A 13,445-nucleotide genomic window follows, 5' to 3' on the forward strand; every position below is an offset into this window, starting at 1 on the left:
AATATTGTAGAAACGTAATTTGCTGTAAAGTTGCTTTGCAACGATCGTGAAAAGTGCTATATAAATAAACTTGAATTGAAAAATAAACTTGAACAACAACTGACCGATCAGAGAAGTGTTTGTTGACAGTGTTGCGCAGGTCACATGACGTGTTTCCATGACAGCCAGAGGAGCAGGAGGTTGAAGTACAACTGGACTGACCAGGAGGACACAAACCCAGAGCTGAGAGACAGAGAGAGAGCCATAAACAACAACTGACCGATCAGAGGAGTGTGTGTGAGGGTGTGTGTTTGTACTCACTCTGTTGTTGTGTGCAGTTCTCTTCATCACTGCCATCTTTACAGTCATCTTCACCATCACAGCGGAAGGCGCTGGGAATACACTGCTTGTTCCTGCACTCCACTAAACCCTGGGACTTACACGCTACACACACACACACACACACACATTAATGTCCTGCAGAGTGAATAACCAGTGTTCTCTTCCACCCTCAATACCACGACTGAGGTGAGACTCTTGAGCAAAGCACCGAACCCCCAGCTGCTCCCCACTGCTCTGGGTATGTGTTCACTACTGTGTGTGTGCACTTGGATGGGCTAAATGCATGAGTGTGATGTGCAGCGGCTCACAGCAGTTCAGCTCGTCACTTTTGTCAAGGCAGTCGTGATCTCCATCACAGAGCCAGTCTCGAGGAATACAGCGTCCTTCTCCACAGCGATGCTCTTTAGTCGGGTCACACACTACAGCACAGTACAGAGGGCACATTATTTCTGAATTATGTCTCAAATTAAATGAAACACAAGCAGAAAGTCTTTATAGGTAAGCAGCAACTTTAGAGTTCAGAGTCAACTCTTCATCAGACCCAGTTGATCAGAGCAGCACAAAGCCCTCTTTACACACTCCAACAAGCCAACACGCGTGTTAACATGTTAACTCTGACAGCTCTAGAACTCACCACAGTTTTGCTCATCGCTCAGATCACCACAGTCATCGTAGCCATCGCACAGAAGATCAGAACTGATACAGCGACCGGTGGTACACAAATACTGACCATCCGCACAAGCTGGACAAACGACAGAGCGAGAGGATCACAGTGAATGAAAGAGAACGTGTGATTCTTCAATGTGTGAATGCAAATCACATACTGCACTCCCAGGAATCAGCAACTGCTTTACTGTGTGTGAGCACAGGTGCTTCTCAATACTCAAGCTTATGCTCCCTCATTTCCTCGCTCCTCGTCCTCCAGCCGTGACCCGGATATCGATCAAACTCAGCCATCATGAAGGACGTCTTGATTCTCTAATTGCATCGTGAGGAGGCGAGGATCGAGGAAGCTTTCAGAGGAGCTATGAGCGAGGAGGCAGTTTTTCTTGTTGAAAAACTGATAATGTACATATTCTTCTCCTTCATCTGTCACAGTCATTTTAATTTGTGATTGCAGTTTAAATAAATCATATTTTGAACAGGGCATCTTGTTTTATTAATATTTATTATGAATAACCAGTCCTCAGCAGCATAAGGGCAGATCCCTTGAGCGCAGCTGATGATGCTCTGAAGTGACGCTCGAGAAATCAAGAAATTTATTAAACAGAGTGGAAGTAAAAATGCCATTAATTTTTTCCCATAGGAAAATTGATTTTTAACAACTTACAACTTCTGTTAAAGGCATCTGTTCACATTATCTCAATATATGTTTTAAATAATAATTTTTAACAGCAGAATCCCTGGAGAAAAACTACCTTACTCATGATGCTGTAAAGAAAATTCCACCAATCAGGGAGTTGCAGTGAGCAAATCCTGCCAAAAAGCTCTCTTTAGCTCCCACACTCTCATGAAGCACCGCTAATGACATAATCAAGTCAGTCTCCCCATGCTCTCAAAATACTATGCATATTTTGCAATAAATGTGGCACGTTTTTCCTTCAAATCAAAGTTTGTAATGTTGTGATTCTCTTCACTGCTGGCTGATTTGGTCCATGGATTATAATACTTAAATGAAGACTTTTAAAATCCCTATGGGAAAAAATTAATGGAAAAATACTTCTGGAACCAGTGGTACTGAAAAAGTGGGCAGCACTGATGCACTCTACAGGTTTTCCATCAATTTCTCCATCCTCATTTTCTTTCCTTGCTTTCTTATCTCATATTTTATGGGGCTGGATCTGATGCACAACTAAGAAAATGAGAAGCACACACTTACTGCAGTCGGCCTCGTCGCTCCAGTCGTCGCAGTCGTTGTATCCATTGCACACTAGTTTCAGGGGGATGCATATTCCGGTCGCACACAGGAAGTGATCGCTTCTTCCACACGCAGCTTAAGACAAAATCACAAAAAGACAAGCGATCAGAGCATCACCATTCCAGACGTGATTCCAGTACTGGACGAGCACTCACAGAGCTTTCCTCTGGCGTGTCGCGGCGTGTAGCAGAGCGGCGTGTTTTCAGCATTCGTTCCCGTGTTGTTGGTGAACTGAGAGCAGCGCAGGAACTCCGGCCAGGACGCGTTAAACATCTGCAGCACAGGCTCACAGCCCTCACGAGCCGCTTCACAGAACGACTGACAGGGCAGAACCAGAGTCCTGCGACAGAACAAGACAGAACAAACTATAGAAACACTCCTACACTACTAGTGGTTAATGTTAACCCTCATGTTGTTCGGGTCATTTTGACCTGGAGAGGATTTTCTTTTCATATAGGCAAGGCAAGTTTATTTGTATAGCACATTTCATACACAATGGTAATTCAAAGTGCTTTACATAAAATAAAATAAAAACAATAATCACAAAAATAAAACAAGGAATTTAAAAACTTTGAAAAAATTGATTTAAGAGGTTTAAAATGAATTTAAGAAAACGATTATACATAAAATATGCACAGTGCTCATTCAACAAATGCACAGCTAAACAGATGAGTTTTGAGTCTGCATTTAAATGTGACTAATGTTTTAGCACATCTGATCTCTTCTGGAAGCTGGTTCCAGCTGCGGGCAGCATAATAACTAAAAGCGGATTCCACTTGTTTTGTGTGAACCCTTGGTATTTCTAACTGACTCGATCCTAATGATCTGAGTGGTCTGTTAGGTTTATATTCAGTGAGCATATCTGCTATATATTTAGGTCCTAGGCCATTGAGTGATTTATAAACGAGTAAAAGTACTTTAAAATCAATCCTAAATATAACTGGAAGCCAGTGTAAGGACCTGAGGACTGGTGTAATATGCTCAGATTTTCTGGTTCTAGTCAGAATTCTGGCAGCAGCGTTCTGGATGAGCTGCAGCTGTCTAATGGTCTTCTTGGGAAGGCCGGTGAGGAGACCATTACAATAGTCCACCCTGCTGGTGATAAAGGCATGAACAAGTTTCTCCAAGTCTTGACTGGAAACAAAACCTCTAATTCTTGCAATGTTTTTGAGATGATAGTATGCTGATTTAGTTACAGCTTTGACATGACTACTGAAACTAAGGTCTGTCTCCAGAATCACACCAAGATTCCTGACTTGATTTTTAGTTGTTAGACCCCTAGAGTCAAGGTATGCATTCACCTTGAGAACTTCATCTTTGTTTCCAAATGCAATGACTTCGTTTTTTTCTTTGTTTAACTGAAGAAAGTTCTCGCACATCCAACTGTTAATTTCATCAATGCATTGGCAGAGGGAGTCAATGGGGCTGTAGTCATTTGGAGATAAGGCTAGGTAAATCTGGGTATCATCTGCATAGCTGTGATAGGCGATTTGGTTCTTTCTCATTATTTGACTTAGTGGGAGCATATACAGGCTAAACAAGAGCGGTGCAAGAATTGAGCCTTGTGGGACTCCGCATGTCATGGACGTCCACTTAGACTTATGCTCTCCTATACTCACATAATAACCTCTCCCTTCTAAGTATGACCTGAACCATTTAATTACCATGCCAGAAAGCCCGACCAAGTTTTCCAGTCTCTCTAGTAGTATGTTATGATCGACAGTATCAAACGCAGCACTGAGATCTAGTAGTACCAGCACTGATATTTTGCCAGATTCAGAATTTAAGCGAATATCATTTATTATCTTAATGAGTGCTGTCTCTGTGCTGTGATGCGGTCGAAAACCAGATTGAAAATTGTCCAGGTATCCATTTGAGTTTAAGTATTTGTTCAGCTGATTAAAGACTACCTTTTCAATAATCTTTCCTATAAAAGGAAGATTTGATATTGGTCTATAGTTGCTCAATATGGTGTTATCAAGATTTCTCTTTTTCAGAAGGGGTTTAACAACTGCAGTTTTCAGGGAGTTTGGAAAAGTCCCAGAAAGAAGTGAGGCGTTCACCACTTCTAAGAGATCTGCTTCCAAACAGTTAAGCACCCTTTTGAAAAAATATGTGGGAAGTGTGTCAAGATAGCATGTTGACGATTTAAGGTGCTGTACTATTTCTTCCAAAATTTTGCTATCAATTTCTTCAAAAGCAGACATAGTATCTTCTTTTTGATATTGTGGTCGAATATGTCTAACCTCTGCATAACTTGGGGATGTGCTAATCGCCTTCCTGATATTATTGATCTTCTCAGAAAAGAAGGAAGCAAACTCATTGCATTTGCTGTCGGAGAGCATTTCACTGGCAATCTGATTTGGGGGGTTTGTCAGTCTCTCAACAGTAGCAAAAAGAGTGCGAGTGTTGTTTAAGTTACTGTTTATAAGGTTTGAGAAGAATGACTGTCTAGCTTTGCCTAGTTCCACATTGAAAGTACGAAGGCTGTCTTTATATATGCTATAGTGTATTTCAAGTTTCGTCTTCCGCCACATCCGCTCAGCTTTTCTGCATTGTCTTTTCATACTCTGAACTGCTGTTGATTTTCTCCAAGCTGATTTCTGTCTGCCAGTCTTCCTGCTGACTTTCAAAGGAGCAATGTCATCAATAACATTCTTAACTTTTGAGTTAAAGGAATCAAGGAGAAGTTCAACAGAGTCTGCAGAAATGCTTGGTGTTAAAGATATAGCCTCCATAAATAGCACACTAGTGTTTTCGTTAATGCATCTCTTTCTGACTGAGACCGATCTAGATTCAGTGGTAACAGAGATCAATATATCAAAGAAAATACAGAAGTGATCAGATAGTGCTACGTCCTTAATAACAATGGATGAAATGTTTAGACCTCTACTGATGAGTAAATCTAGAGTATGTCCCCGATTGTGTGTGGGTTCATGCACATGCTGAATCAGGTCAAAAGTATTTAAAACAGTTATCATTTCTTTTGTAGTTTTGTTTTCTGCATTATCTATGTGCATATTAAAATCCCCTGCAATAGCAAAACAGTCCAACTCTGAGGAAATCATTGATAGCATTTCTGTGAACTCTTCAACAAAGGCTGGAGATTATTTTGGAGGCCTGTAAATAATGATAAACAGAATGCGTGGAGCACCTTTCAACACAATCCCTAGATATTCAAAAGGCAAGTACTGGCCAAATGACACTTGCTTGCATTGATAGACATCTTTAAATAGAGCAGCTACACCTCCACCTCTCCTAACAGTCCTGCAAACACTCATGAAAGTGAAGTTAGGAGGGGCTGTTTCATTGAGGACCGTTGCACTGCAGCTGTCTTCTAGCCATGTTGCATTTAGAAACATAAAATCCAGGTTGTTTGTGGTTATTAAGTCATTGATTAGAAATTATTTATTTTTTAGTGAGCGAATGTTTAAAAATGCTAACTTGATGGCATTGCATTTTGTCTCAACAGCAATATTAGTTTGATGCATAAAAGGCCGCAGATTAGATAAGTCAGCCGTACGGCTTGAGAAGGCCTTAGACTTTCTATCATGTGATAAAACAGAAATAGAGAAAACTACTTAATCGTATAAAATGCTAGTTAATATTATCACATTGGAATAAAACTTACTGACAGGGTATAGCAACTTCCCCCAAAAAGTGGATAATTTTAGCACTTTTATTTTTGGATTTTTACCATTCAAAAATGAGCAGCCCTTTAAAAAAGTGCTTGCAGATCTCTCATTATGCTATATTATTACAGAGTATTGCATTTAGTCTTTTCATGAACTTGTGTTCTTTCAATCAGCACAGGTTTTGTTTTTCTTTTTGGGACTGATTGAGTGTCGGCTTCACTGATCTGAGGGCATGAATGATGAAGCATTGTTTAATGTGATAATATGTGTAATCCAACAGATTATATTACTAACTACAATTTCCATTATGAAATTTGTGATCACTAATGGACTACAATTTGTAAGTAATCTACCCGGCACTGACTGCTGCTCACTTTCATCATCTGTATTACTGCTCATTTATGCCAAAGCATCTGCTAAATGAGTGTGCATGTGAAGGGACAATGAGGTTGAGAAGTGTCTACATTGAAAACCTGGGATTTCTGTCTTTTAAACCTGTAAATAACATTTTTAAATTCAACTTCCATCAGTTTCAGGCTGAATATTGATGCTATAAATACAGTGAGATTCTAGAGGATTCTGTGCTTCTGACTTTCATGACAATGAGCATGTTTACATGCACATCAGTACGCTGATAACTAACAAAAATCAGTTGACTGAAATAACCTGATTTCACAAATGATGTGTTCTCATCCTTTGATAAAGGCCAAGCCACAGGTGCCATTTTCATCGATCTTTCAAAGGCCTTTGATATGGTCAATCATTACCTTCTTCTTGATAAATTGTCTTATATTGGTTTAACTAGAAATGCTCTTCTTTGGCGTTAGTATGTTGTATTCCAAGGTTTTCAGTCTGATTATTCGATTGTTGAAAAAGGAGTTCCTCAAGGTTCCACTCTGGGTCCGCTACTTTTTTCTATTTTTATTCATTATTCATCTCAAATATGCTTTAATTGTTCAGTACATCTTTATGCTGATGACACTGTTATTTATCCCAGTGATTCTGATTTTCCAGAATTCTTTACAATACAAACTGATTTTAACTCAAAAAGGGTTTCATAACAACATGCTTACACTGAATAAGAAGAAGTCTTGTTGTACGTTGTTTGGCATGTGACGGTGTCGTTCTTTTCCTTTTGATTTGAATATTACTTTTGATGATGGTTTACTTCTTGAGTCTGTTGATTCATTTAAATATCTTGGTCTTTGGATTGACCCTGAACTCTCTTTTAAGCCCCATATTGATTATATTAATAGAATATATGGTTGCTTGTATTTATATTTACTTTACCGTTCAATTAATTGTTTTACATGTCATGTTAGGAAAAGTATTGTTTCTCAGATAATATTACCTCTTATTGATTATGCTGATATTGTACATCAAAATACCTTTGATACTTATCTGAAGCCTCTTAATGTGGTTTATAATTCTTTGTGTAGATTTGTGTGAAGGTGTCCATATCGTACTCATCACTGCCATATGTACAAAATGCTTAATTGGTTACATTCTAAATCTAGAAGACAATTTAATTGGTTCTGTTTATTTTTAAATGTGTTTATTTTGATTGTCCTTGGTATTTGAAACAGTATTTGGTTCCATACAGATATTCTTATTCACTTAGACATGCGCAATTTCCTTTCTTTTTGTTCCCAGAATTTCTAGAGAAGCCGGGCGTAGGTCTTTTCAATATAAAGCTCCTTCTGATTGGAATAATCTTCCTCAGTCTTTGAGATCTGTTACTTCCTTTCATTGTTTTAGGCTATCTCTATTTTCTAATCTAAAAATAGTTTGTGTATGTTTCTAAGTTTTCTTATGTTGATTCTGCTTATGTATGATGTTGAGTATGAGTGGGGGACTGGTTGACTATGTCTTTTGTTTTTGTATATTTGTGTGTGTGCATGTTTTGTTTATGTTGTAATATTTAGTTTTTGTGTTTATAGGACCCCCTTGAAAATGAGATGTTACATCTCAAGGGGCTATCCTTTCAATAAATTCAAATATTGATTATCTGGTTTACATGCAAATCAACAACCTGGCAATGAAGCGCACTGAACACGAGACAGAGCGTGATGGGTGTCACAGACCTGCGGTCTCTGTGGCTGATGCATTGTGGGAGTGCGATGGAGCATCCGAACAGCATGATGTGTCTGTAGCAGGACAGTTGACTCAGGTAGCTGAAGAACTTGAGGAACATCTGCAGCTCGCTGCTCTTGACGACCATCGTCCCCGGCAACACTCCGCTCTGGTTGTACGGCAGCATGCTACACTGAATCTCCATGATGTCAGAGCAGAAACCTGTAAACAAACAAGAGAAATCTGATTAGCTGATGCGTTGAGCAAGAAGTGATTTCACTGGTCAGTTTAGCGGAGATGCGTTTTGAGTGATTTCACAATTCTTAATAAAATCCATGAGATTAAGATTCATGTTCACCACTAATGACATTCATGTAAAACAGTGAAACTGCTGATTATCTCAGTGATACACTCTGTGTGTGTGTGTGTGTGTGCGTCACGAGCGTTTCAGTACGAGTACTACACAAAACCGCGCGTCTGCGCCATTCATTAACACAGAGACACGCAGAGTTCATATTTAAATATGTATCGTTTTGCGGCTTAATATTTACAAATACTAGTGGGAGTGGGTGTGTGTGTGTGTGTGTGTGTGTGTGTGTCTGTGTGTGAGCACGCTCTATGAGACTCTGATTGTAATTGTGATTCTAGTGCTCAAGTCAAAGTCAGAAAGATGAGAGGAACAGCCTTCACACACACACACACACCTCAAGAAAGATGATTAATCATTAGGCTGTTTGGAGGAAACAGAGACAAATAAAAGCTCATGGCGCACCCTCTGTAGAGGGCATCACAAGAGGACACACTCACAGATGACTTTCAGGACAGAACCTTCACTGAGGACACTGAAACACACCGTCTCACACACAAATGGACAGAGAGAGAGAGACAGGAGAAAATCTGTGTCGAAATTAGATTAGCAGAGGACAAAAGCAGCGAGATGTTTGACATAAAAGGGCTAAAGAGAGAGAGAGAGACAGAAGCAAAAGGCAGATGATGAAATATGAAGCAAAGCATGACATTTAAAGGGATCGTTCACTTTCTTTCTTCAGATGAACACTTTTTTTTTTTAATAATCCATCTTTGTGAGTATGTTACACAAAACCCAATGTTGACGCTCCATAAAGCAACCAGCCACATGATGGCAATCCACACTCACTTCATTTGATACATTTCTTAGAAAACAACACTTCATATCTTCATTTTGCAGGTACAGGTAAATGTATCTTGACTTAATGAAGTTTCGATATTTGTTCCGGAAAACAAGACACAAATACTGAGATACATTTATTGACTTTATTAATTTTTAGACTTTCTGCTCTGATTTGACATCTTTTTAAGGCTTTAATCTGTGCAATGGTGAGTTAAGGCCTTTTAAGACCTGCAAAAACCCAGCATTTGAGACTTGCATTAAACAGACTCTCAGAGATGGATTATTTTTCTAAAAAATCATTGTGTTCATCTGAAGAAAGAAAGTCATATACATCTGGGATGATGAGAGAATATTTGGTCATTTTTGGAAGGACTATGGTTTAAAGCCACACATGCATCATCTTCAGGACTGTACCAGCGTCTGCGCTCATGCTCGTCACCGTGGAGACAGAGGTCCACCAGTCCACAGGGGCCGCGGCAGTGGGGCCCGCCGATGAAGACGAGGATGAGGATGAAGAGGTGTCTGAACGAGGCATCCAGTGTGCCGAGTCCCACTGTGGAGGGGTGTTTGTCAGGACGACCCGCGGCGTGCCGGACTGCGGTGACACCGTTCTGTTATCGGCCATCATCGGGCCGGGGTCGGTGCTGTTAAAGGGCCCGTCGGTCACTATGGACACAGAAGATCCAGCATCCAGCAGGCCATTCCCAAATAAACCTGGACAAAGATGGAAAACCAGAGTCGATGAACCAGAGTTCAACAGGAACAGTGAGGATTTTTAAACACACACACACACACGCACACACACACTCTGCTGAAACACACAGTGTGTCTAGTAACGCATCCAGACTCTTCTGTAAGACACGTGTGATCTGAACGGCCCCTGATCAGCATTGATGGCTCGATGAAGAACCTTTAACTTCCATTGTATCTTTCCATTGCACAAAAGGTTATTTTCTTTATAGTGGAAAAAAGGTTTTTCAGATGATTAAATGTTCTTCACACTAAGAAAAAAATGGTTAAGAACCAATTGCTGAAAGGTTCTTTGGTGAACCAAAAACGGTTCTTCTGTGGCATCACTGTGAAAACCCCTTTTTGGAAGCTTTATTTTTAAGAGAGTATTATTTTGCTCTGATCTGACGCAGTGATGTGACCGATTCCTTCACAAAGGAAATTTCAGCCGACACAAATGCACCATAATAAACAAACTATAATCATTTCGACAAATTAGGCCAGATCGTTTCCATGCCAGCAGTGAACTAGACCCTCGTCTGGAAAGATTTCACAGCAAGCAAGCATGAGAATCACCACCACAAACAGACATGTTTGTTTGTAAAAGGGATCTTTAACCCAAAAATTAAATTGTGTCCATTGTGTCCAATTTACTCCATTCATCTTGTTCGAACATGACTTTCTTTCTTCTGTGAAACAAAAAAGGTGTTTTGAAGAACACTGGCAACCAAACAACATTGGACCCCAATATGGACAAAAAAAGAGACATTTAGAGACAGGAGACATTTATCAAAATATCTTCTTTTGTATTCCACGGAATGTAAGTCAGTCACACAGGTTTGAGCAACATGAGGGTGAGTAAAGGATCCTTTTTGGGTGAACGATGCCTTTAATTGTTAATAGGACAGAACACTGGAACGCAGTCAGACGAGAGAGGAACAGAGGACGACCGCCAGAGGGAAATCTGTATAGAATCATAACACGGCAGAGACAGAGCCTCAAGGTCAGATCTCATGAGTCTAGATAGCATCATCACTAACCTCTCAGGGTTCAGTTCTCCTCCATAAAACAGCACCGCTGCTGCGCCGACAACATGCAGCGCTCAGCCCGGATCAGTCCAGAGGAGACCCGAGCTCCCGCTCATCCGCCACTGCTCTAGAACAGACCCTGTTACACCGATCACACCTGCTGTTTTAATCCGTCTCTTCTGTCCACTTTCCTGACTTCTCTGAGGGGAGGGATTATGGGCTTTTTCTGATCTTTCGATCTAATATTGCGAAATAGGCTTGAGCAATTTACATAAGAACGTGAAAAGAGGCAACAGAAAATGATACCGAGAGCAGCAGCTTTCGTTTCTGCTCTGATAGCCACAAAACTAAGCCGAACGCTGTGGATTTGTGTTAGAATCAGGAATGATAATTGTGCTTTTTACATTTTTTTTGCCTTCAGACCAAGCTTACTGTTTCAGCTGGCAAAGTTTAAACTAGGGATGCACGATATATCGGCCACCATATCGGTATCGGCCCATATCGGCTCATTTTTTCTGTTATCGGTATCGGCCTGATAAGAAAATTTGGCCGATATCTTAAAGCCGATAAATAATGCATTATTTCCTTCAGAGACACTTCAGATGCGCGCTGTTCGTTTGCAGCCTTTTGTGCAATTGTACATTGTAATATTGTGTTTATTTGATGTATATCTGATTTATCTCATATAGAATGCGTTTGGTTAAGTTAAAAGAGCACTTCAGTTTACCGGTGATCATCTTTAGCTCAGCACACGCAGCCCAAACAGCAGTGCACAACATTAATAACTATGATTGGGAATGTCATGTATATAACATTCTAATGAGAACATTATTATAATAAAACGTTGTGAATTCTTTGGGTTTAGTTGCCGTGTTTCAGCGCGTTGTTATGGGAAGAGCGCATCCACAACAGGATCACACATTCTGACTATAGCACGCAATAACTGCATCATTTTGTACATATACAAGTTGTAATATTATGTTTATGTTGTATTAATATTAATCTCAGGATGCATTTCCTTGAGTTAAATAAGCTGCCAGCAAAACGCTTCAGTTTACCATGTTCATTCAGCTCTTCAGCTTCAGCACGCGCAGCTCAACGGCTGCTATTTAAAACAGTGGTATTAATTTGTTACTTTTTCAAAATCATTGATATATTATTAATAACAACAACCACTTGTATTGTTCTCTTATTATTTTCATCAACAATATGGTTTAGTAATTAAAATCATTTAATTATTGTCCGTGCAGAGGCTATTCCGTTTTATTGATCTATGGCGCATTCATTTTGATTCTTTACACGTGTAATGATGTCCAGTGACTTGTTTGCATTATTTATGCATAATTTTATTTATTTGTAAGACTTTTTTATGACTAAATTTGGTAATGGGAGAGTAAAAATATTTTTAAAACGTACACCGTTCAAACTAGGCTGCTTATGTTGAAGTGTTTGGGATGTGGCTTTTAATGATGAGACCTTTTTTGTAATCAGGCTCTCAAAAAGTATATAACAATTTGGATATAGATTTATCGGCCAACATATCGGTTATCGGCTTTCAAAAATAAAGAATAATCGGTTATCGGTATCGGCCAAAATTTTCATATCGGTGCATCCCTAGTTTAAACCCATCTGGATAACACGCTCCAACAACACGTCCTGTAATGTTTATATCAGCAGGCAGAGAGGAACCGGTCTTTAAGCAATGCGTTTTCCAAAGTGGACAAGCGTAAACCATTTCAGATCCCATCACCTGTATATAGCGTTGTGATCAGATCGACAAAAATGCATTTTAATACCAGGTTCCTGCAGAGTTCAGCTCAAACACCAAACCAACACACCTGATGCAACTGGTGAGTGAGTTATACATTCACAAACCTCAAGAAGATCAACCCTGACATGAGGCGCCTCACACAAGACCCGTCTAACCCCTGAGTCTGTGGAGCAGACGGAAAGCAGCAGAAGTGAATGACAGCGCTGAAGAAAAGCGCAGGAACTGCTGCAAACATCACCTGCGCTCATCATACGGCCTCGCTGTGAAACACACATCTGCTCTGAGTCTGCATCTCTGAGATGCTGGCCAGTGTTTCTATTGAAACAGCACGTCTCATGTCTCCTTAATATGAATCAGCCGTGCTGTTTTAGAGACAGAGACAGAGACAGAGAGAGAGAGCGAGAGAGAGCCACTGTGACGGTGCAAAAACAGGCTCGGGGACACAGCAGGACGTCTGGACTGGATGGGTGTCTCAGATTCACAGCTCTGATCACGTCCCACCAAAGAGACTTTCTGACCAATAAACAAAGAGACAGAGACAGAGACAGAGAGGACAAGGGCAGGATAATGGTGGGAGGAGATGTCATCAGTGTGCACGTCTGTCCAGACAGTGACCTTTGTGTGTGTGCGACCTTCAGATGCTTTCTTTGAGCTTTTATGAGGAGCAAACAGACAGAGAGGAGGAGACACACACACATACACACACAGAGACACACACACACACACAGACACACAGACACACACACACACACACTAACACACAGACACAGACACAGACACACACACACACAGACACACAGACACACACACACACACACTA

The 13,445-nt window shown here is 40.3% G+C and overlaps 1 protein-coding gene across 1 annotated transcript in view; it reads right to left on the reverse strand.

Annotated features, from left to right (window-relative positions):
* The window catches only part of LOC107572417 (atrial natriuretic peptide-converting enzyme-like), a 41,648-nt gene that overhangs the window by 25,990 nt on the left and 2,213 nt on the right, over nt 1-13,445 (reverse strand). Inside the window, exons 4-10 of the mRNA XM_016258849.1 lie at nt 9,512-9,811; nt 7,959-8,169; nt 2,395-2,579; nt 2,201-2,314; nt 956-1,063; nt 630-740; nt 301-423 (exon numbers count right to left, since the gene is read on the reverse strand). Of these exons, the coding sequence (XP_016114335.1) occupies nt 301-423; nt 630-740; nt 956-1,063; nt 2,201-2,314; nt 2,395-2,579; nt 7,959-8,169; nt 9,512-9,811 (1,152 nt within the window). The remainder of the gene's footprint in view (nt 1-300; nt 424-629; nt 741-955; nt 1,064-2,200; nt 2,315-2,394; nt 2,580-7,958; nt 8,170-9,511; nt 9,812-13,445) is intronic.

The sequence above is a fragment of the Sinocyclocheilus grahami genome, unplaced genomic scaffold, assembly GCF_001515645.1.
Source record: "Sinocyclocheilus grahami isolate Dianchi unplaced genomic scaffold, SAMN03320097.WGS_v1.1 scaffold1748.1, whole genome shotgun sequence".
Lineage (NCBI taxonomy): Eukaryota > Metazoa > Chordata > Actinopteri > Cypriniformes > Cyprinidae > Sinocyclocheilus > Sinocyclocheilus grahami.